Source organism: Oncorhynchus mykiss, chromosome 16, assembly GCF_057628025.1.
Source record: "Oncorhynchus mykiss isolate SJ-2025 chromosome 16, ASM5762802v1, whole genome shotgun sequence".
Lineage (NCBI taxonomy): Eukaryota > Metazoa > Chordata > Actinopteri > Salmoniformes > Salmonidae > Oncorhynchus > Oncorhynchus mykiss.
The window spans coordinates 48,625,817-48,652,064 of NC_143037.1; the positions used below are offsets into that span (position 1 = coordinate 48,625,817).

The following is a 26,248-nucleotide window of genomic DNA, read 5'->3' on the forward strand; positions in this document are numbered from 1 at the left end:
GTATTTATTCGCTATAAAGTAATCCCAGACTGCATTCCTCTAATGGTTTTTTGTGTGGTTGGAAACGGGTCCCAGTGGGCAAACGATGGTATAAAAACAGTATATGAATCTATAAAGTACAGAGTTCCAGGGAACATTATAAAACAGGGACCAACAGAATGGAAGTGATGGACTAGGTTTAGAATAATCAAACATTTCATTTTATTTTCTTGGATAGAGACCTACCTGAAATAGTAAAGAAGTTCTTTACTATTTTCATCCCACGAGCTTACTGAAGAAATAAGGGAAACCGAGATATAGTACTTGAAAACAATATCTTAGAACGGATTTTCAAATGGAGTACATGCTATTTCTTGTCTTGCTGACAACTGTGTCCTCCATTGCCTTAAACAGGGAGGAAATCATGGAAGCCATGGTAAGAATATACTGTATAGTAAATGACCAATAAGAACTGCTGCAATTAGTTATTTACTAAACAGCCTGGTTTGTGCTTTCGCCAACTCCTTTCTGTATTTGTTTTCATACCAAACATGTACGTACTAATACTGTTAATGATATGTCTGCCACATCTTAGGTCTATTTAAGGAACTATGGCTACCTACACATTCCACTGGACCGTAGTAAGAGCCAAATGTATCTGACTGAAGAAATCACAGAGGCACTGAGGTAACCACCAAACATCACACTTTTATTTTCTGCTTTAGGCTGCCCCTCAGCTAGCTTCCTCCTACCCTATACTTATTGTATGACTATATATGTGTCTCATTAACATTTATCTTACCCATTATAACTTTAGAACCTTCCAGAAGGCAACTAACTTGGCCATCTCAGGAACGTTCAATGAGGCCACATTAGAAATGATGAAACGACCTCGGTGTGGTATTGAGGACTCCTTCAATGACAAAACCCTCAAATATCGAGTCATGGGTGGGTAATTTTATTTATTCTCCTCCGACTTCATTGTTATATTATCTTGACTTGATGAGGCAAACATGGCCACAATCAACTACGAGTAAAAACAAAGCCTTAATTTAAATTGTAAGGCTATACAACTATTTTCAACTAGTATATTTCACAAATGACTATTTCCATAGGTTCTACTTGGCGTAAGAAAATTCTGACCTACCGCATCTATAACTACACCCCAGACTTGGGCCTGGCAAAAACGCGTGCTGCCCTTAAGGCTGCGTTTAGGTACTGGAGAGAGGTGTCAACCCTGAGTTTCCAGGAGGTGCTGTTTCCCGGAAGAGCAGACATCAAGATCTCGTTTCATAAGAAGGATAGATCTTGTCCAGTGCCCTTCGATGGACCAGGTGAGAGTCAGAGTACTCCATAGTCACACTGCAGTTTGAATGTGTGAAAGAAGGCTTTTCAGATCTCAGTCTGATGTGGATTATCTACAGTACTAATCAAAGGTTTGGACACGCCTACCCATTCAAGAGTTTTTCTTTATTTTTACTATTTTCTACATAGTAGAATAATAGTGAAGACATCAAAACTATGAAATAACACAGAATCATGTAGTAACCAAATTGTTTAAAAAAATATATATATATTTATTTGAGATTTTTCAGAGTAGCTACCCTTTTCCTTGATGACAGCTTTGCACGCTCTTGGCATTCTCTCAACCAGCTTCATGAGGTAGTCACCTGGAATGCATTTCAATTAACAGGTGTGCCTTGGTAAAAGTTAATTTGTGGAATTTCTTTCCTCCTTAATGCGTGTGAGCCAATCAGTTGTGTTGTGAGAAGGTAGGGGGTATACAGAAGATAGCCATATTTGGGAAAATACCTTATTATGGAAAGAACAGCTCAAATAAGCAAAGGGAAACAACAGTCCATCATTACTTTAAGACATTAAGTTCAGTCAATCAGGAAAATGTCAAGAACTTTGAAAGTTTCTTCAAGTTCAGTTGCAAAAACCATTAAGCGCTATGATGAAACTGGCTCTCATGAGGACTGCCACAGGAAAGGAAGACCCAGAGTTACCTCTGCTACAGAGGATACGTTCATTAGAGTTACCAGCCTCAGAAATTGCAGCCCAAATAAATGCTTCACAGAGTTCAAGTAACAGACACATCTCAACATTGACTGTTCAGAGGAGACTGCGTCAATCAGGCTTTCATGGTCGAATTGCTGCAAAGAAACCAATACTAAAGGACACCAATAATAAGAAGAGACTTGCTTGGCCCAAGAACCATGAGCAATGGACATTAGACCAGTGGAAATCTGTCCTTTGGTCTGATGAGTCCACATTTTAGATTTTTGGTTCCAACTGCTGTGTCTTTGTGAGATACAGAGTAGGTGAACGGATGATCTCCATATGCGTGGTTCTGACCGTGAAGCATGGAGGAAAAGGTGTGATGGTTTGGGGGTGCATTGCTGGTGACACTGTCTGTGATTTATTTAGATTTCAAGGCACACTTAACCAGCATGGCTACCACAGCATTCTGCAGCGATATGCCATTCCATATGGTTTGCGCCTAGTGGGACTATCATTTGTTTTTCAATAAGGACAATGACCCAACACACCTCCAGGCTGTGTAAGGGCTATTTGACCAAGAAGGAGAGTGATGGAGTGCTGCATCAGATAACCTGGCCTCCAAAATCACCCGACCTCAAACCAATTGAGATGGTTTGGGATGAGTTGGACTGCAGAGTGAAGGAAAAGCAGCCAACAAGAGCTCAGCATATGTGGGAACTCCTCCAAGACTGTTAGAAAAGCACTTTAGGTGAAACTGGTTGAGAGAATGCCAAGAGTGTTCAAAGCTGTCATCAAGGTGGCTACTTTGAAGAATCTCATAAAATGTATTTAGATTTAACACTTTTTGTTTACTACACGATTCCATGTGTGTTATTTCATAGTTTTGATGTCTTCACTATTATTCTACAATGTAGAAAATAGTAAAAATAAAGAAAAACCCGTGAATGAGTAGGTGTGTCCAAACCTTTAACTTGTTCTGTATATGCCTCTGAATGTGATAAACTCAGCAAAAAAAAGAAACGTCCTCTCACTGTCAACTGCGTTTATTTTCAGCAAACTTAACATGTGTAAACATTTGTATGAACATAACAAGATTCAACAACTAAGACTGAACAGATTCCACAGACATGTGACTAACAGAAATGGAATAATGTGTCCCTGAACAAAGGTCAAAAGTAACAGTCAGTATCTGGTGTGGCCACCAGCTGCATAAAGTACTGCAGTGCATCTCCTCCTCACAGACTGCACCAGCTTTGCCAGTTCTTGCTGTGAGATGTTACCCCACTCTTCCACCAAGGCACCTGCAAGTTCCCGAACATTTCTTTGGCGGAATGGCCCTAGCCCTCACCCTCCGATCCAACAGGTCCCAGACATGCTCAATGGGATTGAGATTCGGGCTCTTCGCTGGCCATGGCAGAACACTGACATTCCTGTCTTCCAGGAAATCACGCACAGAACGAGCAGTATGGCTGGTGGCATTGTCATGCTGGAGGGTCATGTCAGGATGAGTCTGCAGGAAGGGTACCACATGAGGGAGGAGGAAGTCTTCCTCCGGTGACTCACCGCCCCAGACCATGACGGACCTCCAAATCGATCCCGCTCCAGAGTACAGGCCTCGGTGTAACGATCATTCCTTCGAAGATAAATGCAAATCCGACCATCGCCCCTGGTGAGACAAAACCACGGCTTGTCAGTGAAGAGCACTTTTAGCCAGTCCAGCGACCGTGGGTTTGTGCCCATAGGTGACGTTGTTGCCGGTGATGTCTGGTGAGGACCTACCTTACAACAGGTCTACAAGCCCTCAGTCCAGCCTCTCTCAGCCTATTGTGGACCATCTGAACACTGATGGAGGGATTGTGCGTTCCTGGTGTAACTCGGGGTGTTGTTGTTGCCATCCTGTACCTGTCTCGCAGGTGTTTATGTTCGGATGTACCGATCCTGTGCAGGTGTGTTACACGTGGTCTGCCACTGCGAGGACGATCAGCTGTCCGTCCTGTCTCCCTGTAGCGCTGTCTTAGGCGTCTCACAGTACGGACATTGCAATTTATTGCCCTGGCCACATCTGCAGTCCTCATGCCTCCTTGCAGCATACCTAAGGCACGTTCATGCAGATGAGCAGGGACCCTGGGCATCTTTCTATTGGTGTTTTTCAGAGTCTGTAGACAGGCCTCTTTAGTGTCCTAAGTTTTCATAACTGTGACCTTAATTGCCTACCGTCTGTAAGCTGTTAGTGTCTTAACGACCGTTCCACAGGTGCATTTTCATTAATTGTTTATGGTTAATTGAACAAGCATGGGAAAAGTGTTTAAACCCTTTACAATGAAGATTTGTGAAGTTATTTGGATTTTTATGAATTATCTTTGAAAGACAGGGTCCTGAAAAAGGGATGTTTTTTGTTTGTTGTTGCTGAGTTTATACACTGCTCAAAAAAATAAAGGGAGGGCCTCCCGGGTGGCGCAGTGGTTAAGGGCGCTGTACTGCAACGCCAGCTGTGCCATCAGAGTCCCTGGGTTCGCGCCCAGGCTCTGTCGTAACCGGCCGCGACCGGGAGGTCCGTGGGGCGACGCACAATTGGCCTAGCGTCTTCCGGGTTAGGGAGGGATTGGTCGGTAGGGATCTCCTTGTCTCATCGCACACCAGCGACTCCTGTGGCGGGCCGGGCGCAGTGCGCACTAGCCAATGTGCCTCCGACACATTGGTGCGGCTGGCTTCCGGGTTGGATGCGCACTGTGTTAAGAAGCAGTACGGCTGGTTGGGTTGTGTATCGGAGGACGCATGACATTCAGCCATCGTCTCTCCCGAGCCCGTACGGGAGTTGTAGCAATGAGACAAGATAGTAGCTACTACAACAATTGGATACCACGAAATTGGGGAGAAAAAAGGGGTAAAAATCACAACAACAAAAAATTATTAAATAAATAAATAAAGGGAACACTTAAACAAAACAATGTAACTCCAAGTCAATCACACTTCTGTGAAATCAAACTGTCCACTTAGGAAGCAACACTGATTGACAATACATTTCACATGCTGTTGTGCAAATGGAATAGACAACAGGTAGAAATTATAGGCACTTAGCAAGACACCCCCAATAAAGGAGTGGTTCTGCAGGTGGCGACCACAGACCACTTCTCAGTTCCTATGCTTCCTGGCTGATGTTTTGGTCACTTTTGAATGCTTTCAGTCGTAGCATGAGACGGAGTCTACAACAAGTGGCTCAGGTAGTGCAGCTCATCCAGGATGGCACATCAATGCGAGCTGTGTCAAGAAGGTTTGCTGTGTCTGTCAGCGTAGTGTCCAGAGCATGGAGGCGCTACCAGGAGACAGGCCAGTACATCAGGAGATGTGGTGGAGGCGGGCAACAACCCAGCAGCAGGACCGCTACCTCCGCCTTTGTGTAAGGAGGAGCAGGAGGAGCACTGCCAGAGCCCTGCAAATGACCTCCAGCAGGCCACAAATGTGCATGTGTCTGCTCAAACGGTCAGAAACAGACTCCATGAGGGAGGTATGAGGGTCTGACGTCCACAGGTGGGGGTTGTGCTTACAGCCCAACACCGTGCAGGACGTTTAGCATTTGCCAGAGAACACCAAGATTGGCAAATTCGCCACTGGCGCCCTGTGCTCTTCACAGATGAAAGCAGGTTCACACTGAGCACATGTGACATTCTGGAGACGCCGTGGAGAACGTTCTGCTGCCTGCAACATCCTCCAGCATGACCGGTTTGGCGGTGGGTCAGTCATGGTGTGGGGTGGCATTTCTTTGGAGGGGCCGCACAGCCCTCCATGTGCTCGCCAGAGGTAGCCTGACTTCCATTAGGTACCGAGATGAGATCCTCAGACCCCTTGTGAGACCATATGCATATCATATATCATATGCATATGATACATTTGATTTATATTGATAATTTGTGTGTGATTTTGTTGTCAGCACATTCAACTATCTAAAGAAAAAAGTATTTAATAAGAATATTTAATTCATTCAGATCTAGGATGTGTTATTTTAGTGTTCCTATTTTTTTGAGTATGTTTACCTTTCTGAAAACATCCTCTGTCATTAGGGGGAGTGCTTGCCCACGCAGATAACCCTGAATCGGGCATTGTGCATTTTGACGAAGATGAGCAGTGGACAGAGGGGACGACCTCTGGCCGTAACCTGCGGATTGTAGCAGCCCATGAGATTGGTCACGCCCTTGGCCTGGGTCACTCTCAGAACCACAAGGCTCTGATGGGACCTGTCTACTCTGGTTACCGTGCCAACTTCAAACTACATCCTGATGACATTCATGGAATCCAAGCTCTGTATGGTGGGGGATGGATCATAATTTATTTTATTGAGTTAAGACAGACAGAGTACGTGTCATAGAATTATTCCATAGTCAGACTTTGATTTCCTGTGGATGTTGTATGTAGGATAAAGACAGATTCAAAAAGGTATTGGGTTGGGGGTTTGATTCCCATTGGGGACCAGTACAAAAATGCTTGCACTCACTAATGTACAGTGCCTTGCGAAAGTATTCGGCCCCCTTGAACTTTGCGACCTTTTGCCACATTTCAGGCTTCAAACATAAAGATATAAAACTGTATTTTTTTGTGAAGAATCAACAACAAGTGGGACACAATCATGAAGTGGAACGACATTTATTGGATATTTCAAACTTTTTGAACAAATCAAAAACTGAAAAATTGGGCGTGCAAAATTATTCAGCCCCCTTAAGTTAATACTTTGTAGCGCCACCTTTTGCTGCGATTACAGCTGTAAGTCGCTTGGGGTATGTCTATCAGTTTTGCACATCGAGAGGCTGAATTTTTTTCCCATTCCTTGCAAAACAGCTCAAGCTCAGTGAGGTTGGATGGAGAGCATTTGTGAACAGCAGTTTTCCGTTCTTTCCACAGATTCTCGATTGGATTCAGGTCTGGACTTTGACTTGGCCATTCTAACACCTGGATATGTTTATTTTTTAACCATTCCATTGTAGATTTTGCTTTATGTTTTGGATCATTGTCTTGTTGGAAGACAAATCTCCGTCCCAGTCTCAGGTCTTTTGCAGACTCCATCAGGTTTTCTTCCAGAATGGTCCTGTATTTGGCTCCATCCATCTTCCCATCAATTTTAACCATCTTCCCTGTCCCTGCTGAAGAAAAGCAGGCCCAAACCATGATGCTGCCACCACCATGTTTGACAGTGGGGATGGTGTGTTCAGCTGGGTTGCTTTTACGCCAAACATAACGTTTTGCATTGTTGCCAAAAAGTTCAATTTTGGTTTCATCTGACCAGAGCACCTTCTTCCACATGTTTGGTGTGTCTCCCAGGTGTCTTGTGGCAAACTTTAAACAACACTTTTTATGGATATCTTTAAGAAATGTCTTTCTTCTTGCCACTCTTCCATAAAGGCCAGATTTGTGCAATATACGACTGATTGTTGTCCTATGGACAGAGTCTCCCACCTCAGCTGTAGATCTCTGCAGTTCATCCAGAGTGATCATGGGCCTCTTGGCTGCATCTCTGATCAGTCTTCTCCTTGTATGAGCTGAAAGTTTAGAGGGACGGCCAGGTCTTGGTAGATTTGCAGTGGTCTGATACTCCTTCCATTTCAATATTATCGCTTGCACAGTGCTCCTTGGGATGTTTAAAGCTGGGAAATATTTTTGTATCCAAATCCGGCTTTAAACTTCTTCACAACAGTATCTCGGACCTGCCTGGTGTGTTCCTTGTTCTTCATGATGCTCTCTGCGCTTTTAACGGACCTCTGAGACTATCACAGTGCAGGTGCATTTATACGGAGACTTGATTACACACAGGTGGATTGTATTTATCCTCATTAGTCATTTAGGTCAACATTGGATCATTCAGAGATCCTCACTGAACTTCTGGAGAGAGTTTGCTGCACTGAAAGTAAAGGGGCTGAATAATTTTGCACGCCCAATTTTTCAGTTTTTGATTTGTTAAAAAAGTTTGAAATATCCAATAAATGTCGTTCCACTTCATGATTGTGTCCCACTTGTTGTTGATTCTTCACAAAAAAATACAGTTTTATATCTTTATGTTTGAAGCCTGAAATGTGGCAAAAGGTCGCAAAGTTCAAGGGGGCCGAATACTTTCGCAAGGCACTGTAAGTTGCTCTAGATAAGAGTGTCTGCTAAAACATTTGTCTTTTCTGTTCTCCTTTAGGGAAGCCAGGCAATCGTCCAACACTATCCAGAAAGCCAAATGATTCATCCCAAGAGGCAGGTTCACCACATCTTTGCAAGAGTATCATAGATGCAATTATGTTAGGTAGGTATTGTAAAGATTTAGTCCCAATTCTTGCCGTACAAAAAACGATGTAAACTCTATATAAAACTGCAAATTATCAAAGCGCTTTCATTCAGATATACAGTATCTACAAGTGTTTGTCTAATATTTATCGACCACCCAGGTCCTTTTCGCAAGACATATGTCTTCAGCGGTCAGTATGTTTGGACAGTGTCTGACACTACTGGCTACAACACACCCATCCTGATCTCTGTGCTGTGGAAGGATCTGCCAGGGAGCCTCAACGCAGCTGTGTACTCTCAGAGGACCAACAAGTCCTACTTCCTGAAAGGTAAACCTTTCACCCTGCATCACTCCCATATCAGTTTGTGCTGTCTTGCCAACTTCGTTGTCATTATTTACCAAACCTACCATAGGAGTCGGCAAGACATCACACACAGATCATGGACCAGTTTTCATGTGTCACTGTCATATTATTGATTCAGGAGACAAAGTGTGGAGGTATACCAGATTCAAACTTGACGTTGGCTTTCCGAAACACTTGGCCAGCATTCCTTCTAATGTCGATTCAGCCTTGTACTTCAACCGGAACAACAAAGTGATCTTCTTCAAGGTAAGGAACAATGTGTGAACATGTAACATACGCTCGAGTCTAGACCGTTTCAGAATGAGTGGGATGACCAAATAATAGTTACACTTCATTTCTATCCCAAAGGGTTCTCAGTATTGGCAGTGGGATGAAGCTGGGGAAACGGACTCCAGGACGTATCCCAAACCGATATCACATCTCTTCTCTGGGGTACCCTACAACCTGGATGCAGCCTTCACATGGACAAACGGCCATATATACATTTTCAAAGGGAACCAGTACTGGCGCATCAACAACAACCAAGTTGTGGATAAGGGCTACCCTCTCAGAACGAGTGAAAAATGGATGCAATGTGATAAATAGGCCTTTAGTGGTCAGTGTTGTTTTATTTCAAACTCACCTTTATTCACCAAGTACATTTACACACACCTATAATCATTTGCCTTAGTGAGAAGGTGCTGCCAGTGATAGACAATATACAAACAGAATAGAGACACTAGTCCACATAGACATCATACAGAATATACAATATCGGAACAGTAAACAGAAAACTCTGGTGCATAGGCTGATTACAGTGGAGATGTATCATTTACAGAGGGGATATATCTATAAGCAGAGCGAGGGATGCTGCCGTGGCAAATGTATACAGTGTTGTACATAGTGCAGATTAGTATTTGAGGTCATTGGCGACAAGGTGTAGTAATCGGTCCAATGCAAAGTCACTTAATCCCTATGAGCCTGATGGCCGGTTGATGAGGGCCACAGCATGGGGGAAGAAGCTGTTGAGACCGGACAATGCGCTGCAGTTTGCCCTGGCCCTTTCCTCTCCATTTCTAATGTAAGACGTCAGCCTCCAGAACCAAATTTTCACTCCAACACTATACGGTATGAAAGTCCCGCCTACTTCCTGGATCATGTCCCACCGCATTTGAATGGCCTTCAAGATTACATCGTCAAATTCATGAAAATGCCGTTGTTTAAGATACAGTTGAAGTCGGAAGTTTACATACACCTTAGCCAAATAGATTTAAACTCAGTTTTTCACAATTCCTGACATTTAATCCTTGTAAATATTCCCTGTCTTAGGTCAGTTAGGATCACCACTTTTATTTTAAGAATGTGAAATGTCAGAATAATAGTAGAGAATTATTTATTTCAGCTTTTATTTCTTTCATCACATTCCCAGTGGGTCAGAAGTTTGAATTTTGGCCCATTCCTCCTGACAGAGCTGGTGTAATCAAGTCAGGTTTGAATAACCTCCTTGCTCGCACACCCTTTGTCAGTTCTGCCCACACATTTTCTATAGGATGAGGTCAGGGCTTTGTGATGGCCACTCCAATACCTTGACTTTGTTGTTCTTTGTTGTTCCACAACTTTGGAAGTATGCTTGGGGTCATTGTCCTATTGGAAGACCCATTTGTAACCAAGCTTTAACTTCCTGACTGATGTCTTGAGATGTTGCTTCTATATATCCACATCATTTTCCTCCCTCATGATGCCATCTATTTTGTGAAGTGCACCAATCCCACCTGCAGCAAAGCACCCCCACAATATGATGCTGCCACCCACGTGCTTCACGGTTGGGATGTTCTTCGGCTTGCAAGCCTCCCCCTTTTTCCTCCAAACATAACGATGGCCATTATAGCCAAACAGTTCTATTTTTGTTTCATCAGACCAGAGGACATTTCTCCAAAAAGTATCATCTTTGTACCCATGTGCAGTTGTAAACCATAGTCTGGCTTTTTTATGGCGGTTTTGGAGCAGTGGCTTCTTCATTGCTGAGCGGCCTTTCAGGTTATGTCGATATAGGACTAGTTTTACTGTGGATATAGATACCTGTCTTCTCCAGCATCTTTCACAAGGTTCTTTGCTGTTGTTCTGGGATTGATTTGCACTTTTCTCACCAAAGTACGTTCATCTCTAGGAGACAGAACGCGTCTCCTTCCTGAGCGGTATGACTGCTGTGTGGTCTCATGGTGTTTATACTTGTGTACTATTGTTTGTACAGATGAACGTGGTACCTTCAGGCATTCTGAAATTGCTCCCAAGAATGACACAGACTTGTGGAGGTCTACAAAAAAAATTCGGAGGTCTTGGCTGATTTCTTTAGATTTTCCCATGATGTCAAGCAAAGAGGTACTGAGTTTGAAGGTAGGCTTTGAAATACATCCACAAGTAAACCTCCAATTGACTCAAATTATGCTAATTAGCCTATCAGAAGCTTCTAAGACCATGACATAATTTTCTGGAATTTTCCAAGCTGTTTAAAGGCACAGTCAACTTATGTATGTAAACTTCTGACCCACTGGAATTGTGATCATTGAATTATAAGTTAAATAATCTTGTCTGTAAACAACTGTTGGAAAAATTACTTGTGTCATGCACAAAGTAGATGTCCTAACCGACTTCTCAAAACTATAGTTTGTTAACGATTCATTTGTGGAGTGGTTGAAAAACTTGTTTTAATGACTCCAACCTAAGTGTTTGTAAACTTCCCACTTCAACTGTATGTACAATTATATTCATGGCTTAATTTACCTCTAGAAGTAAATTCATCCACGAATACGAGTATAATTTGACATTTATTTTAATTTACCGTCTTCATAAATTTAATGATATAATCTTTAAGGCCATTCAAAAACAGTGACACGATCCAGGAAGTAGGCAGGAGTTTCATACCGTATAGCCTAGCCAATGTATCACCTAACCCGCTAAGGTGAAATATAGTAACGTTTAAGGATTTTATTTATTTTGATAACACGAGTTACAATTTTTTTTATGTGTGTGTAAAGTATGTAAATCCCTAAATGTATAATTCCCCCCTTGTACACTGCATAAAACTAACAATGGATGTCTTCACAAAAATGTATATTAGCAAACTGACTAAAATAAAGCAATTTGATTTATTGGAAGAAGGATCAATGTGTTATATTACGATTGACTGTATGATACCTTAAGACTGTCAATTATAAACAAAACAACAGATTGATTTAGTATTTTGAATTTTGTCTCAAGAATCATTCTGTCGTCTCAAAAAACAGTCTATGAATGGTCTGCTGGAGAGAGGTATAGGGCACCTAAGTGGAACTGGGAGGGGATGCCTAGTATTTGGTGGTCATCCCTCAGACCCTATAAACTAGGGAGGAGGCAGTCAGGGGCACCATGGAGCCTGTCTCAAAGTCAATCATGGAGTGGTTGACTGTGCTGTTGCTGTTGGTAGAGGAGCCTGTACCCATCTGGCGGTCACGAATGCTTTGGATGTAACTCTGGAAGGCAAAGTGGTAAGGAAAAAATTACAATGATTCTCTAGGTCTAGGATGATAGAAAATAATTGACACTGGTGACACACTATGTATATTAGCTAAGTGCATAAACATTTTGAAATAAGTGTTTTAATCAAGCTCATTCATGCCCATTAGGAGTGAAGAAACTCACTGGGGCCAGGACGTCCCCAGCATAGCGCTTTAGGATTGGAGGCTTGCGATGGCGGTAAGTGCCCTGCTGGGGTCGTCTCTGGGCATCTCTTCGTCTGATTCGCATCAGTTGGACCTGTCTTTGTCGGCCACTGACAGGTACTTGGGGATGTTCAATGTAAATTAGCATAGGACAGAAAAAGAGCGAATTATGTTGTAGTCAGTTTTCATGTTAAGTGTAACCTAAGTATCAAATGAAGTAGTGATGACCGAGGAAGAAAGCATTCCATATTTTTTATGAAACTGCGACTCACCTTCTGTGTGGGACACTCCTTTGGCAGTGAGCATCCATTGCACCAGCACCCCCATCAGACTGAATAGAGGACATACACCTGTTATAACCCAGCTGTACCAGCAGAGGGAACGAGGAGGAACCTGAGACAGGATGTCGTACGCATGGCCAGCCAGCAGCGACGTCTCTACAAAGAAGTCCACACACGCCATCACCACAGCGGCACCGACTGCAGCCGTGGAGAGCACAGTGAATAGTTTCTGCCACTGCAGTGTGAGAATGGCACAAAAGGTGCTCGTGGCCAGGAGGGCACCGAGAGGCGCCCATAGGGGGGTAAGGCTGTAAAACTGTCCGACAACCAGCAGGTTGGCAAGGGTGAGCAGACTCCCCAGATGTAGGCCAGTAATGATGAACCCCACAGTCTGTACCAGCATAGTCACCAGGCCACAGAGCACAGCCACTCCCAGGAGGATGCCTGCTTTGGTCTCTGTAGTCAATTGGGTGTCCAGCACAGGCTCTTTATGGTACAACATGCAGACTAGTGCAGAGCCAAACATGAAGCCGGACAGAAACATGACCATCTTAAAGCAGCGGTATCCTAAAGAAAGAGAGACAAGTGGAGGGATGTTAAGTAAGAAAATATGGAGAAGGAAGCAAAGTGTACTTAAAGGGCAACTCCACCACTTTTTAACCTCATTTTCATTATCTCCAGCACAATACCATTGTCTACATATGTGAAAACAATGGATTTCTAAAAAAAAATATGTAAAAAAGTGCTACACTATGACATCATCAAAAGCTAAAACATTTAGAAAACAGTGATTGTCAAACTATGAGATTTGTGGTGATGTGGAGCAAGAAAATACCCTCTCTCTAGCTAGAAACTTGTTGCAGGTTTTGAAAATCACCGTTTTTTAAAACGTTTAATGTCACAAAGAAGCATTTTTTTAGGACCTTTTTGTCTTTTTAACCACAGATCATAGAAACGAGACATTTTCACACATGTATGTTGTTGGAGATGAAGAATATGAGGTTAAAAAGTGGCGGAATTGTCCTTTAAGTGTACTAGGTTTGACTGAGTTGGGATTTATTCCTAAAAAGTCATTTGTAGACTAGATTTTGTCTTTGGTAAACTGTACAGTTTGCAGAATATTTGAGAGATATAGTTAACTTCACATGAGGCATAGTCTGCTTAAGACAATCTAAACGTGTCTATTATCAGACAACATTCACAGCGAGTGCATCTGTTGGGTTTAATGGATTTGGACCAGGCTAGGAGGCTACCTGAATTATCCCAGGTGGCTGTTCTCCAACTCTCTCGCAGCGGAATGCAGCAGAACCAGGTGGCCCATCTGCCTCTCTCTCCTAGCCTACCCTGGAAGTTATCCACTTTATACCCCGGGCTGGCCCAGCCCAGACACCTGGCCCTGCTGTGTTTACTGTAAGGTTACAGTATAGGTAGGGTATATCATCAATAGACTCAAAGTGAGCTGATTGAAATAGTTTCACTTAGTCTGATGGGGTTAAATGTCAACTGAAAGGTTCTGGCCTTTCTAGGGAGTTTTTCCTAGCCACCATGCTCCTACACCTGCATTGCTTGCTGTTTGGGGTTTTAGGCTGGGTTTCTGTACAGCACTTTGAGATATCAGCTGATGTAAGAAGGGCTTTATAAATAAATTGGATTTGATTTGGACTGGGAATTAAATAATGATGCATCTACAGTGGAGCATTGGATTGTTTTGTGTTAATGCTGTAGTTAAATTGCAGATATGCCTATCATATCTGTAATGTGTATGTCTTGAGAGTACACATGTGCAAGTTCCAACTGTCCTCTTTTACAGGCCAGGGACTTACCAAAAAAGCAGTAGATGAGGCCGAGCAGAAAGCATACTGAGCAGACGATGGATGGGATGAGGTCATACTTCCTAGTGAACCCCAACTCACACGCATCCTCTTCAGCCACGCCATAGAGGATATATTGATCCTCTTCAGCCTGCCTCTGCACTGCCCCATCAGTGACCAAGAGTGAGCTGGGGTTTGCCATCTTGGAGCAGTCGTTTAACAGGTTAGGATAAAGACTGTGCTTTTGTTTAGCAATTTGGGCCATCTGTGTAACTGTGTTGTTTTCCTGTCTTAATCTCACATGAGAGCATATTTCAACAGTCAACACCAAGCCAGGATATTGTCAGTATTCCATTGGGACAGGACTTTGCTTCATTTATTTAATTAAAGAATTTGACGAAGGCTTCATTTTAGTAGAATGTAAGAGCTGAGGAAACAGGGAGTTCCTATGAGAAGTGTGTGAATCAGACCCTTTCCTGTACTGCACCTGCAACAAGAGGAGAGGAGAGTCAAATACATCCAGAGAACATTATTACCCCTTTAATAGGCAGATTCTAAATGATCCAACTGGACATTACTCTATGTACCTAGTCTCCACATATACATCTAAGGTGTTGTCGAAATAATCTGCACAGAGACGGTAATCTCTGTACTACACAGGAACCAGAAAAGGAAACTGAGATCCTCTCTGGGTCATGCATCTTTTTCTTGACCCTTTGTTAAAATGCAGGATGCAGCTGAGGAAACGAGGGGTGGATTGATGCCGACTGAGTCATTCAGCCTCTTTGTTTTGAACATATGGTATAAGCGCTCCAATCACAAAACAATGCTAAGCAAACAAACACCCCAACAGTAGGACATATCGTTCCAAAACCTTAAAAAGGAATTGTGGGGGAAACTATGTAACACAATTTAGAATTAATCTGGAAAAAGTTGAAAAAAGCTATATCCTCAGCATTCAAACCACATCCACCTTGGTGACCACATACTTAACTCTTCGCCCAAGGAGAAATTGTGTTGCCTTAGTCTGACTAGCAACAGAGTATGCTCTACGTTGAATGCTTACGTTATAAGCTTTCCAGGCAGATCCCCAGATAATTGAATTAGAGGCCTATTAGCAGAGTCTAGCTAGCCTCATGTCCTGCTACCTGCTACCTGTTTGTAAGTCACAAAGAAAACACTATCACTTTCTATGGCACCAATCAAGGGACCTTTGCTATTATAATATAACTTCATGTCAGGATGATAAACGCTTCATTTTTGATAATGAATTAAAACTGAACACTAAGCCATCTGCCAAAAAGAGACTTCCTGTGAAAATATATATTTATACAGTCAGACACATAAGCACCTCATTATCAGTTATCGACAAAGTAGTCATATTCAACAGGCATTACATGAGTGGTAAACCATATTCCACTTGTTTGATCATTAATAGATATAGGATCACATATTTGGATCTGACATTAGCAGACATATGCAGACCAGAGAGTATTTGAGGTCATGAGTTTACAAATACTGTTCTCATGAATCGTTTTAAGAGTCTGAAAATAAGTAATCTTACCTGACATGCGGCATATCCAGAATTACAAACTGCGATGAGAAGAAATAGGACTGCTACTCATTTGACCCTTGGAGGAGTTTCATTAGTTTGTTCTGTCTATGCTGCGTTGAGGACAACCTACTCGTGCGTGCGTCCCTCTCAAATGTGGCCACTGGACCTCTGACAGCGTCAGACATCAGTGCAAGAGAGTGACCATCTGTGCCAAGCTTGTTCTATAGATCAGAGGTGAGGCAATATTGTTGTTGTCCACATGATGTCTCTCCAGTCATACAGATTTACAATTTACAACAGAGGAAAGATTGGTTAAATCCATTGCCAGACAGGTTCCATCATGAGTCAGGCATGATGGAACATGTCAGGGATGGAATATGGAAGTTTAAGTTCTGGAAAAAGAGGTGATATTCTGGATGCTATGAGTAAACAGCTCACCCATACTACAGAATAATGAAATGCACTCATGTAGTCTTGTATCTCAGTGTATATGCAAATGTTTCAAAAATGGTTTGTCAGAACAGAAATATTCACTCACAAGCTTGATAAATGAAATGGTGCTTCATGATGACGTTATCAACCACTGATGTTTATTTTTTTAGATTGTCCACATACACATTTTATTTATACGACTGACAGATTAGTTATGAAACTCACAGAATGTACAGAGGTATATTTACAGACACACAGTTTGCAGTAGCCACTGGATTGAGATTGGAGAAGGATGAGAAAGCATGCCTCAGTCTATACCCAATTTGCCATTTACACATATATCCAGCAAAAGATCACAGTCAAAATGTCACAGTAACACTGCATGGGCACGAACACTATTAAGCCAAATATCATGTGAAAAAGAGCAGATTAAAAATGACAATGGGTTTACTCATACTCCCAGAGCACTGAGCTGCAATGATGTTGAAATCAGCAGTAAAATAGAGCTGTCATGCAGCATTGAGCGGCAAATGAAGATGCTATACTAAATGTCCATCAGTCATGTACTGAGAATGTGTGTTGCTGTGTTTGAAATAAATCAATGGGGACAATTGTCCCACATCTCAAACAAGATAGGATAGAAGTACAAAAAATATATATGTATGTATTTTTATAAAATGTCCCCAAAATGTTGCATGATGAATCATGTTGCCGTTTTTATTTCAGAGAGTAATTTATGCAATATTTTGATGCACTGTTCACTGAACCCTTATTCTTGGTGACCGGATTGAATAAACAGAGCTGGGGAGGTTGAATAAATAACATAAAACATCTGACAAAGGGAGATGTACGTTCTAGGTTTGTAACAGAATAAGCATATACTAGAGTCAACCTTTCCCAATTGATAGTTAGAAAAGCTATGATTCTAGACACATCTTTAAAAGACGGCCTCTTGATGCTCCTTAAAGAGAACTGTGAAGGCTATCATGAAATGTATAAGACTCATATATTTCCCCCAAAAGGAATGCACAGCATAAGGATATTGGGTTTAAAAGACAACCAAGGGAAGTCTCCTCAGAGGGTTGATACCGACACTGTGGAGATTAATCTGACTGAATAACTCTAACCTGCTGGCAAAGTGGGAATCACTGACTGTCCTTGTTGCACCACCTATATTTCACTACTCATCATAAATCACATGTAGTGAAACCCCATCGCGGAGTTGTATGAGGCTTATGGGGTATATAGTAATCTGTCGTGACGTGACTATCATTAATCTGATGACTGTTATTTATTTTATCAACTAACTATGTTTAATTGTTACTTATGATTAAATGAATCATATGACAATTAACTCATTAGGAATTTGGGGCACCACGGAATAAGTTGTTTAACAAGTTACCATCTCCCAAATGAAACTCGAAGATACATCAATAAATGATACATCAATAAGTCACTTATTAATAATCATTACCCCATCAGTCTGAACCGCAGCCTTTCTGAATATTCAGTACTACACAAATTGATTTAAGCATTTATTTACCAACTAACTAAATCATAACACCAAATAAATATGCAAACACAGAATAATAATAACACAGAATACACATACACACCAGAACAGAGAGGCACGTTTTGCTCTTGATTGTAATCAGAGGTCTGATATAAATACTATGCATGCCAGACTCTCTTGGCTAAGAGTTGAGAGACAGACTGCATCACTTCTTTTTATAAGATACATTAATGTGTTGGAAATCCCAAATTGTTTACATAGTCAACTTACACACAGCTCTGGCACACACACTTATCCCACCAGACATGCCACCAGGGGTCTTTTCAAAGTCCCCAAATCCAGAACAAATTCAAGAAATCGTACAGTATCATATAGAGCCCTTATTGCATGGAACTTCCTTCCGTCTCATATTGCTCAAATAAACAGCAAACCTGGTTGAACAAAAACAGATAAAGCAACACCTCAGGGCACAACACCTCTCCACTATTTGACCTAGATAGTTTGTGTGTATGTATTGATATGTAGGCTATGTGTGCCTTTACATTTTTTTTTATGTAGTTCTGTCCTTGAGCTGCTTTTGCAACAGCTAATGGGAATCCTAATAAAATACCAAATACCAAATACATGAGATAAAATAACCCTAGTGGATTGACAATATATGATGGCTGGTTATACATATGGAGAGGGAGGGGTAGGTAACGAGAGGGAGAGACAAAGAGGGAACACTTGGATACATTCAGAACCTACGCTCAAAGGAATAGTAATACTTTGCACATGAACCTCCACTCATTCGGATAAGAAATGGAATGTATATATTTACGCATAGATGTCTTTCTCTGTCATTTCTCTGTTGAAACCAATCGATCCGTCTATGGGGAGTGGCTCGATGTAAGGCTCTGGTTGTCCACCAGAGGTCACAATGTACTTCTTAGTTGTAGAGCTTCTCTGGTAGTGAAGTGTTTGTTTGAACAAGTACTTCAGATGCACCAACGGTTGTCTGAGATGGGAAGTCTTCCTTCCCCCCTCGTGTCTTTAGTCAAATTCTAGGACCACTTTTACATGCACAGCTCCAGACTGTGAATGTTCTGGTCTTTATCTTTTTCACTCTGTTGAGTGTTTCAGAGTTTCTAACCATTTCAATTTGTAGCCACCGCTCCACGCTTCCTGATCTTTAACCATTCGTAACGTCCGGCTCACACCATCTGTCTGCATGGTCTCAATGGTTGATTATTCAGGGTTCAGCTCCCGACCACTTTACACGCCAGTAGTAACACAGCAATGTACTGGTCTCACCATTTCAGCCATGTAGCCACTGCTCCATGCTATCTGGTCTGGTAGTTTCAACCATTCATAATGTCACCGTCTGTCTACTTGGTTTAATGTAAATTTAGTTAGCGAGTCCTTTTATCCTCGGGTAAAAAGGGTGTGTTCCATCACGTCGTCTGTGCTCACTTGGGCGTGGTTACTGACTGGGCACAAATTTATATGAAAAACAATTATCTAATTTAGAAAGTTAAAATGACATTGCTATCTTCACAAAAGTATTCTCATATTTAATCATATATTTTATACCACATTTAGATGTAAACTTGATACATAGAATGCGTATACTTTCAGAGTTACAGTTACTTTGTTATAACATCCTTAATGACATCACAAAATAATAAACAATATGACATGATTATTCTTGATGATCCCCACGGATCCCCACGGACCATTCTTAACATTCCTATCTTACGAATATTGCTCCAAAGTTCATTCTCTTGGAGAAAAGGGTTTTGGCGGCAATAGTCTCTCTGTAACAAAAGGAGATTTATTTCCCAATACTGCAGTGAAAGAAAGAGTCGTCTGTTGCAAACTATTTATGACCGGGTGTTAAGAGTCATAAAACTGTCCCAACTCACCCCCTTTCCTCTCATATGGGGGGGGGGGTCTAGCTATCTGTCAGCCATTTGCAAAGCTGATCTGGCACCTTTGATCCTCACCAAAGAGAGAGAGTCATGACAAAGCTATGGTTTTGAGATTATGCTAACGCCACAATCTATGTGCTGACGAGGTAGTTGTTGTATTGTATTAGGATCCCCATTAGCTGTTGCAAAAGCAGCAGCTGCTCTTCCTGGAGTCCACACAAAACATGAAACATGACATAATACAGAACATCAATAGACAAGAACAGCTCAAGGACAGAACTACACTTAAGTATCAAAAGTAAAAGTAAAGTATAAACCATTTCAAATTCCTTATATTAAGCAAACCAGACTGCACAATTTAGATTTTATTTTTTAATGGGCGGATAGCTAGGGGCACACTCCAACACTCAGACATAATTTGCAAAGGAAGCATTTGTGTTTAGTGAGTCCGCCAGATCAGAGGCAGTAGGGATGACCAGGGATGTTGATGTGTGAATTGTGTGTGAATTGGACCATTTTCCTGTCAAAATGTAATGAGTACTTTTGTGTGTCAGGGAAAATGTATTTTCTTTAGGAATGTAGTGAAGTAGAAGTTGGCAAAACTAGAAATAGTAAAATAAAGTACAGACACCCCCAAAAACTACTTAAGTAATACTTTAAAGTATTTTTTACTTAACACCACTGATTTTGATATTTGTCCCTACTTGCTATTTCTGCCCTCTATCCATGTCAAATATGATCACATCACATGCAGCAAAATGTGTCTGAACACTTCTAAATTAATGTGGATGTTACCATGATTACCGATAATCATGAAGGAATTGCCCAATAATGATGAGTTACAGATGCACAAAGATCATGCTGGCAGGGTAGCTTAGTGGTAAGAGCGTTGGGCTAGTAACTGGAAGGTTGCAAGTTCAAACCCCCGAGCTGACAAGGTACAAATCTGTTGTTCTGACCCTGAACAGGCAGTTAACCCACTGTTCCTAGGCCGTCATTGAAAATAAGAATTTGTTCTTAACTGATTTGCCTAGTAAAATAAATAAAAATGCCCCCAAAACATGCAATGTGTTATTTATGCCTCTAACTTTCTTACTCATCATTATTCACGATTCATTCATGATTATCTGTAATCATGGTAGCATCCACATTCATCAAGAATTGTTCAGAAACATATTATATTCATATTTACTATAAAAGTTACTCCAAAATGACACAATACATTATTTACCATTCATTTCTATTGTGCAAAACACAACCAAAACAAAGTGCAAATAGAGCATGTAGAGTCCCAAGCTCGATGTAGTCATTGCATGCTAGGAATATGGGACCAAATACTATATTTTGGACTTCTTTAAAACACATATAAGTGAATTTGTCCAAATACTTATGACACCTTCAAATGGGGCACTAGATGCATAAAGTGTTTTCATTTCTAAATGGTAAAAAAGATATGTATGAAAATACATTCAAACTAAAGGTGACATTCTGAACTGTCGCTTCATATGTATGGTACATTTGATCTCAAATCCAAAATGCTGGAGTATAGAGCCAAATGAAAAGTTTTAGCTTCACTGTCCAAATAAATACGTAGGGGGGGTGTATATTTTATACCTACAGGCACTGTTGCTCACAGACATATCAAACCAAAAGGTTCATCATTTCTCAAGAGCTTTCTATGTGGGGTTCTTTATGGCACTGCTGATTGGAATTCTGAAAGTGTATTGATTATGACTGACCATTTACCCTCCATAAATGAAAGGTGTTTTTCACTTCAGTGTGGTATTTGACTCCATTAATTTAAAATGGTTGTGGCATGGGCATAGTCAACAGAGAATACATTCAGTCGGATGTTTCAGATGTCTCATCTAGCCAATGTTTGTGAGATAGATATAGCATATTAGTTGTACACACTGTAGGCGCAGAATCTGCATCTTTTGTTGTTGTTGACAGAACCTGCACCTTTTGTTGTTGTTGACAGAATCTGCACCTTTTGTTGTTGTTGACAGAATCTGCACCTTTTGTTGTTGTTGACAGAACCTGCACCTTTTGTTGTTGACAGAATCTGCACCTTTTGTTGTTGTTGACAGAATCTGCACCTTTTGTTGTTGTTGACAGAACCTGTGGAGAGTGGAATCCCTAGAGGTACGAGGAAGATCTGGGATGATCATTTTTATGGAGTGAACAGTGTCCGTATGATACCGTATGTAAATAAGATTTTTATGGAGTGAACAGTGTCCGTTTGATACAGTATGTTATCAATATTCTTTTTGTGTGTGTTTTCTTGTGAATATATTGTATGTCAAAGAGAATATTGTAACTTGTTGGGTATTTATTTCATTTGTAATTTCATTCCCATTAATTCCAATATTGAGCACTGGAGAAATCACGTCTTCATTCTACCCTCGTGGAAATCCACAAGAAAATACATTGAGTTCCACTTGTTGCATCACTTGGAGAATATACAAGACGCACATGTTTAACTGCAGTTTCAATAATGCCAAAAATAAACAATAGGTGCTTTTCAATCATAGCATTGTGTTTTTCATGAGAATGAATTGTAGAGGGTGGTAGAAAGTTACATTCATAGGCCCAATTCATAGGCCCATGTATATCAAATAGTTTTCCATAACATACCCTATACTAGGCCTACACCATACTACTACCATAAGATTCCTGCATGTCAACCAAAAAATGTAGGATATCGCTGAACAGTTTAGAGAAGTTTGAGGTGTCTATTGTTTGTCATGCAGCAGCAACCCAACCTAACAATACTCTTGGGTTCTCTGTAAGCTCCATTTGTTTTATCGGCCTTTGACTTTGTATGAAAAAGAACAATACGGTATATTATTGAGCTGTTGTTAAGACATGTGGGCCTTTCTGTCTCTAGGCAAGGCTTAGTTATAGAGAATAGATGTTTTTCTTTTCCTTCTCAGGGGAAGATCTAACAAAGGTTTGTGTCGACAAAATGGCCACATAAATTACTAGTAAAATGGACGTGTTTTGGTGTATTTCTTATCTGTACAGCCTTTGCGGCCTCAGATTTACCGTGTCCATTTCAGGACATCCTCTCTCTTCCTTTGAAAGTCTCTTTCAAAGTCTAAAATGAATTTCACAAAGTCTACAAAGTCTGCACTTGCAATTATACTTTTGGCGTAGATGTTCTATCTATTTCTATGATTCATTTCCTAAAATAATCTAGCATTTTATGCCTCTTTCACAAACTAAACTTGTCCATCAGTTCTGTGGATTTGAAGCAATTTCCAGACTGAACATTCTATCTCTGAGAATCTACTCTGAGGTTCTGAAGCCTTGTCACCCAAGGCTTACCAAACAGCTTAGAAGTTGTACTGTATGCCTGAAATCTGCACTTCTTTTTGACAAAACCCGGGAGAACTTGAAATCCCCGGGGGAAACAAGAAAATGCAGTCTGTGAATATCATTCTAAGACATCTGAGGTGACTGAATCTCTGGTTTGAACATTGTCCCATTGTCTTGTCTCAGCCAAAACTCCCAGTAAACAATGAAAATGATTTGTTAGTGATCAACCACAGTGATATAAGAGTAATTATAAATCTGTTATGACAAATGTTCCTAAATACAAGGCTGCATTATGTGGTCAAATCTATTGTTGTGGCTTCCTGAGAGGGCCATACTGACTACTGTCTGCATGGGACAGAAAGGGATACATTTTTACTTCGATTTATTACCAGCACAGAAGAGATTCCAGGCAAAGGAATGTGTTAGTGGATATATCAAAGTCATTTTTAATACAGCTAAATCAGTCATGCACTCTTTTGCCCTTCCTGATTAGAAACCTGACCAGCCATAGCTGCTACACGATTACAGACATCTTTACCTGGGGGAAAGATCATCTGCCTGGTGATTTACATGTTGTGATTCTATCCACATTCCAGTCTTAGCAAGTTAATGCTCTGCGTGTATGGGTAAACACTTTGAGATCTCATGAATACAAATATATTCATCTTTCCTGGATACTTAACAGAGAGTTTGAATGGCTTATGACTACAAAATATTAAATCAAATATTATTTTATTCACTAATTGAAAAAGATCTGATGTGCAAACACCAATTAGTGGGAGAAAAAAATTTGAGCTGCCTGTGTAAACTCAGGCATTGTCCAAAAGACAAATGGAATAGAAATGTCATTCACCACAAGGATCAACAAGGTGTCCCGCCAAAAGATCCCTTGCGATGTTCCGTGGTAAAAGAGCAATGCCCATCCATTATGGATTCAACTTCAAGTGTCTTAAAGACCAGCAGCCCCTCAGGAATATTGCATTGCAGTGAAGTGCTGCTGAACTATATATCACACCGCATCTGTGAGCAGCAATATCATCCTGGGAGTGGAGCCTGAAAGAAAGTCTCCTGTAAAAACCCTATTTCCCGTGGACTTCTATTGTTCTATGACTGCCTTCTATGCAGGACACATACTAGTCTTTGTGAAATTGCCTTTTGCTGCACAGTAATTGTTTTAAGCAGATGTCTTAGCCATATTGGAATATATAAAGTGTCATATGTCCTCTCGGCTCAGTCTAGAATATGCTTTATTTCCTTTCTTTGTGACTGAGGGGATGGTGTGTTCAGCTGCTTTTTGCCCCAGAGAGCATGAGACATCAAGATAAAAAATGACAAGACATCTGTCAGATGCAGCGAAAGCAATATAAAAACGTATCATCTGGGGATAACACATGTATTGCTTTGTTAATCAATCAGCTGATCTTTCTGAATGTTAGGTGGATAACTATGTTTTTCCCGGGTTAGCATTCACACTACGTAAACCCAAGTTAGGACAATTATAGACACTGTCAGTCACCATGAGGAGATGGGATAAAAACATGAGTCTTTTCATATGTCCATCCATTTGCAGAAGAGCAAATGCCATAATAGCTGTCTGATGCTTTCAAGTCAAAGTCATAAACCTATAGCAAACATTTCAGATTAAATGTGTGGCCATCACACTGTACCCTGACCTTTTCATATAGGGTTATATGTTTGGTTTTGTAGTTAGTGAACATCAGGGCTTTTTCAAATAGATGTAGATGTGTGGGAGAGAAATTGATACAGATTTAAATACTGTAAGGACGACATAGCCGTGTTCACAGGGAAATGTTCTTCCTACTGGCATTGAATGAAAGTATGTTTCCTGCTGTTCACTGTAGCTTACTACTTGAATTGTGTTACGCTTTTGAAATCCTTTCATCTCCCAAGTGGCTGAACACAGCCTGAAACATGTGGTCCAGATTAATATGGTCAAACTACCATCCCGGCACTGACAGAATGTGACTGGTGCTCAGTAAATCTGGGTGACAATGCCAACACATGGCGGAAATATTAATAAGATGGATGACATGTAGTTTCCTCCAGGACTGGTGTGTGATTTGCTCTATGATTGATAGAAAGAGGCAACCTGTGAGCTACATGCTTAGGGAGAAAGTGTAGACAGATCACCCAAGCCACACGCACTGTTACTTTACTGAATAGGTCATCTGTACCAGTCTGTTGGACAGCCTTGTCTGAAAACCCATTATGTTATTCAATACGGAACGGAAGGAATTATTTGGCCAACTTAGTCAATATCTATCGACTTAGGCAAGTCCCTGTTTGATTCTGCAGGAAACACATATACGCTTCAGTTCTCTCTGAGCCAATGACGTTTGTGCCTCGGAAGGCTGCTTTTAAACTGCTGCTTGACTGGTTTTGGTTCTGGAACTGGCAGTAAACAATCCTGAATATGCCTTCTGAACTTTCATCCAATGAACTCACATTATGTTATAAAACGGTTCGGTAGACTGCTAGTGTTAAAATGTTTTTATCTTGTTCTACCCTGAAAACCATTTTAATTGGACTTAGAAGCATAGATTAAAGCTAACAAAATGATCTGCCACCTCCCCCACCTTACCTCTGTTTATTAAAGCCTCAGAGCATACTGAAAAGAGATCTAAAACTAATTCAATGTGCTTAGACTCTTTAATAACTTTGATATTTTCTTTGCTGAAGAAATTCATTCTGATTGCCATCAAAATGGCCATTGCAGTAGCCTTGATAAAAATGATGGAGACTACAATGGGTACTCTATTATTGAGACTACATGGGTGCTCTATTATTGAGACTACAATGGGTGCTCTATTATTGAGACTACATGGGTGCTCTATTATTGAGACTACAATAGGTGCTCTATTATTGAGACTACAATGGGTACTCTCACAGACTTTAGTATGTCTTGTGTGTCTGATTGCCCAAATATGAAGTACACGCCTTTGGGTTTATTTCCTCTTTGTTGTTAATGTCCAATAAATGTCTGAAATATAAACCACTATATTCAAATAAATAAATCAACTAATACTTTGCAATTATCCTATACTGTCTGCTTCTCCTCATCCTCCTCACCTTTCTTCCTCTCAGCCTTCTTCTAGCTCTTTTTCATCCTTGTATGCTTCTCAGG

The 26,248-nt window shown here is 40.9% G+C and overlaps 2 protein-coding genes across 4 annotated transcripts; one reads left to right on the forward strand and one right to left on the reverse strand.

Annotated features, from left to right (window-relative positions):
• The first annotated feature begins 111 nt into the window (after positions 1–111).
• On the forward strand, positions 112–11,824 carry LOC110492122 (matrix metalloproteinase-19). Of its 2 annotated transcripts, XM_021566156.3 has the most exons (9): positions 115–415; positions 575–666; positions 797–927; positions 1,095–1,313; positions 6,042–6,287; positions 8,153–8,257; positions 8,400–8,567; positions 8,722–8,849; positions 8,952–11,824. In XM_021566156.3, exons 1-9 carry the CDS (start codon positions 335–337, stop codon positions 9,186–9,188), a joined length of 1,407 nt encoding a protein of 468 aa, XP_021421831.2. In that variant the 5' UTR covers positions 115–334; the 3' UTR covers positions 9,189–11,824. The 2 variants fall into 2 exon arrangements, 1 of the variants encoding a protein (XP_021421831.2); XR_016487306.1 differs by lacking the exons at positions 8,722–8,849; positions 8,952–11,824 and having other exon boundaries at positions 112–415; positions 6,042–6,481; positions 8,099–8,257.
• Positions 9,206–16,403, reverse strand: LOC110492124 (transmembrane protein 198). 2 transcript variants are annotated; one of them, XM_021566158.3, is made up of 5 exons: positions 15,937–16,403; positions 14,385–14,859; positions 12,553–13,128; positions 12,261–12,400; positions 9,206–12,091 (listed from the first exon to the last, which is right to left on the reverse strand). In XM_021566158.3, exons 2-5 carry the CDS (start codon positions 14,635–14,637, stop codon positions 11,948–11,950), a joined length of 1,113 nt encoding a protein of 370 aa, XP_021421833.3. In that variant the 5' UTR covers positions 14,638–14,859; positions 15,937–16,403; the 3' UTR covers positions 9,206–11,947. The 2 variants fall into 2 exon arrangements, with proteins under 2 accessions (XP_021421833.3, XP_090059151.1); XM_090203025.1 differs by having other exon boundaries at positions 14,385–16,076.
• Between the last annotated feature and the right edge of the window lie 9,845 nt (positions 16,404–26,248).

Excerpts from the sequence above, each read along its gene's own strand:
- LOC110492122 (XM_021566156.3), top strand. The coding sequence starts at position 335 with ATGGAGTACATGCTATTTCTTGTCTTGCTGACAACTGTGTCCTCCATT. Across the intron at positions 928-1,094 it reads CCTCAAATATCGAGTCATGG|GTTCTACTTGGCGTAAGAAA; the intron begins GTGGGTAATTTT and ends CTATTTCCATAG. Across the intron at positions 6,288-8,152 it reads TGGAATCCAAGCTCTGTATG|GGAAGCCAGGCAATCGTCCA; the intron begins GTGGGGGATGGA and ends GTTCTCCTTTAG.
- LOC110492124 (XM_021566158.3), bottom strand. The coding sequence starts at position 14,637 with ATGGCCCAAATTGCTAAACAAAAGCACAGTCTTTATCCTAACCTGTTA. Across the intron at positions 13,129-14,384 it reads CCTCATCTACTGCTTTTTTG|GATACCGCTGCTTTAAGATG; the intron begins GTAAGTCCCTGG and ends CTCTTTCTTTAG. Across the intron at positions 12,092-12,260 it reads CTGGGGACGTCCTGGCCCCA|AGTTACATCCAAAGCATTCG; the intron begins GTGAGTTTCTTC and ends TTTGCCTTCCAG.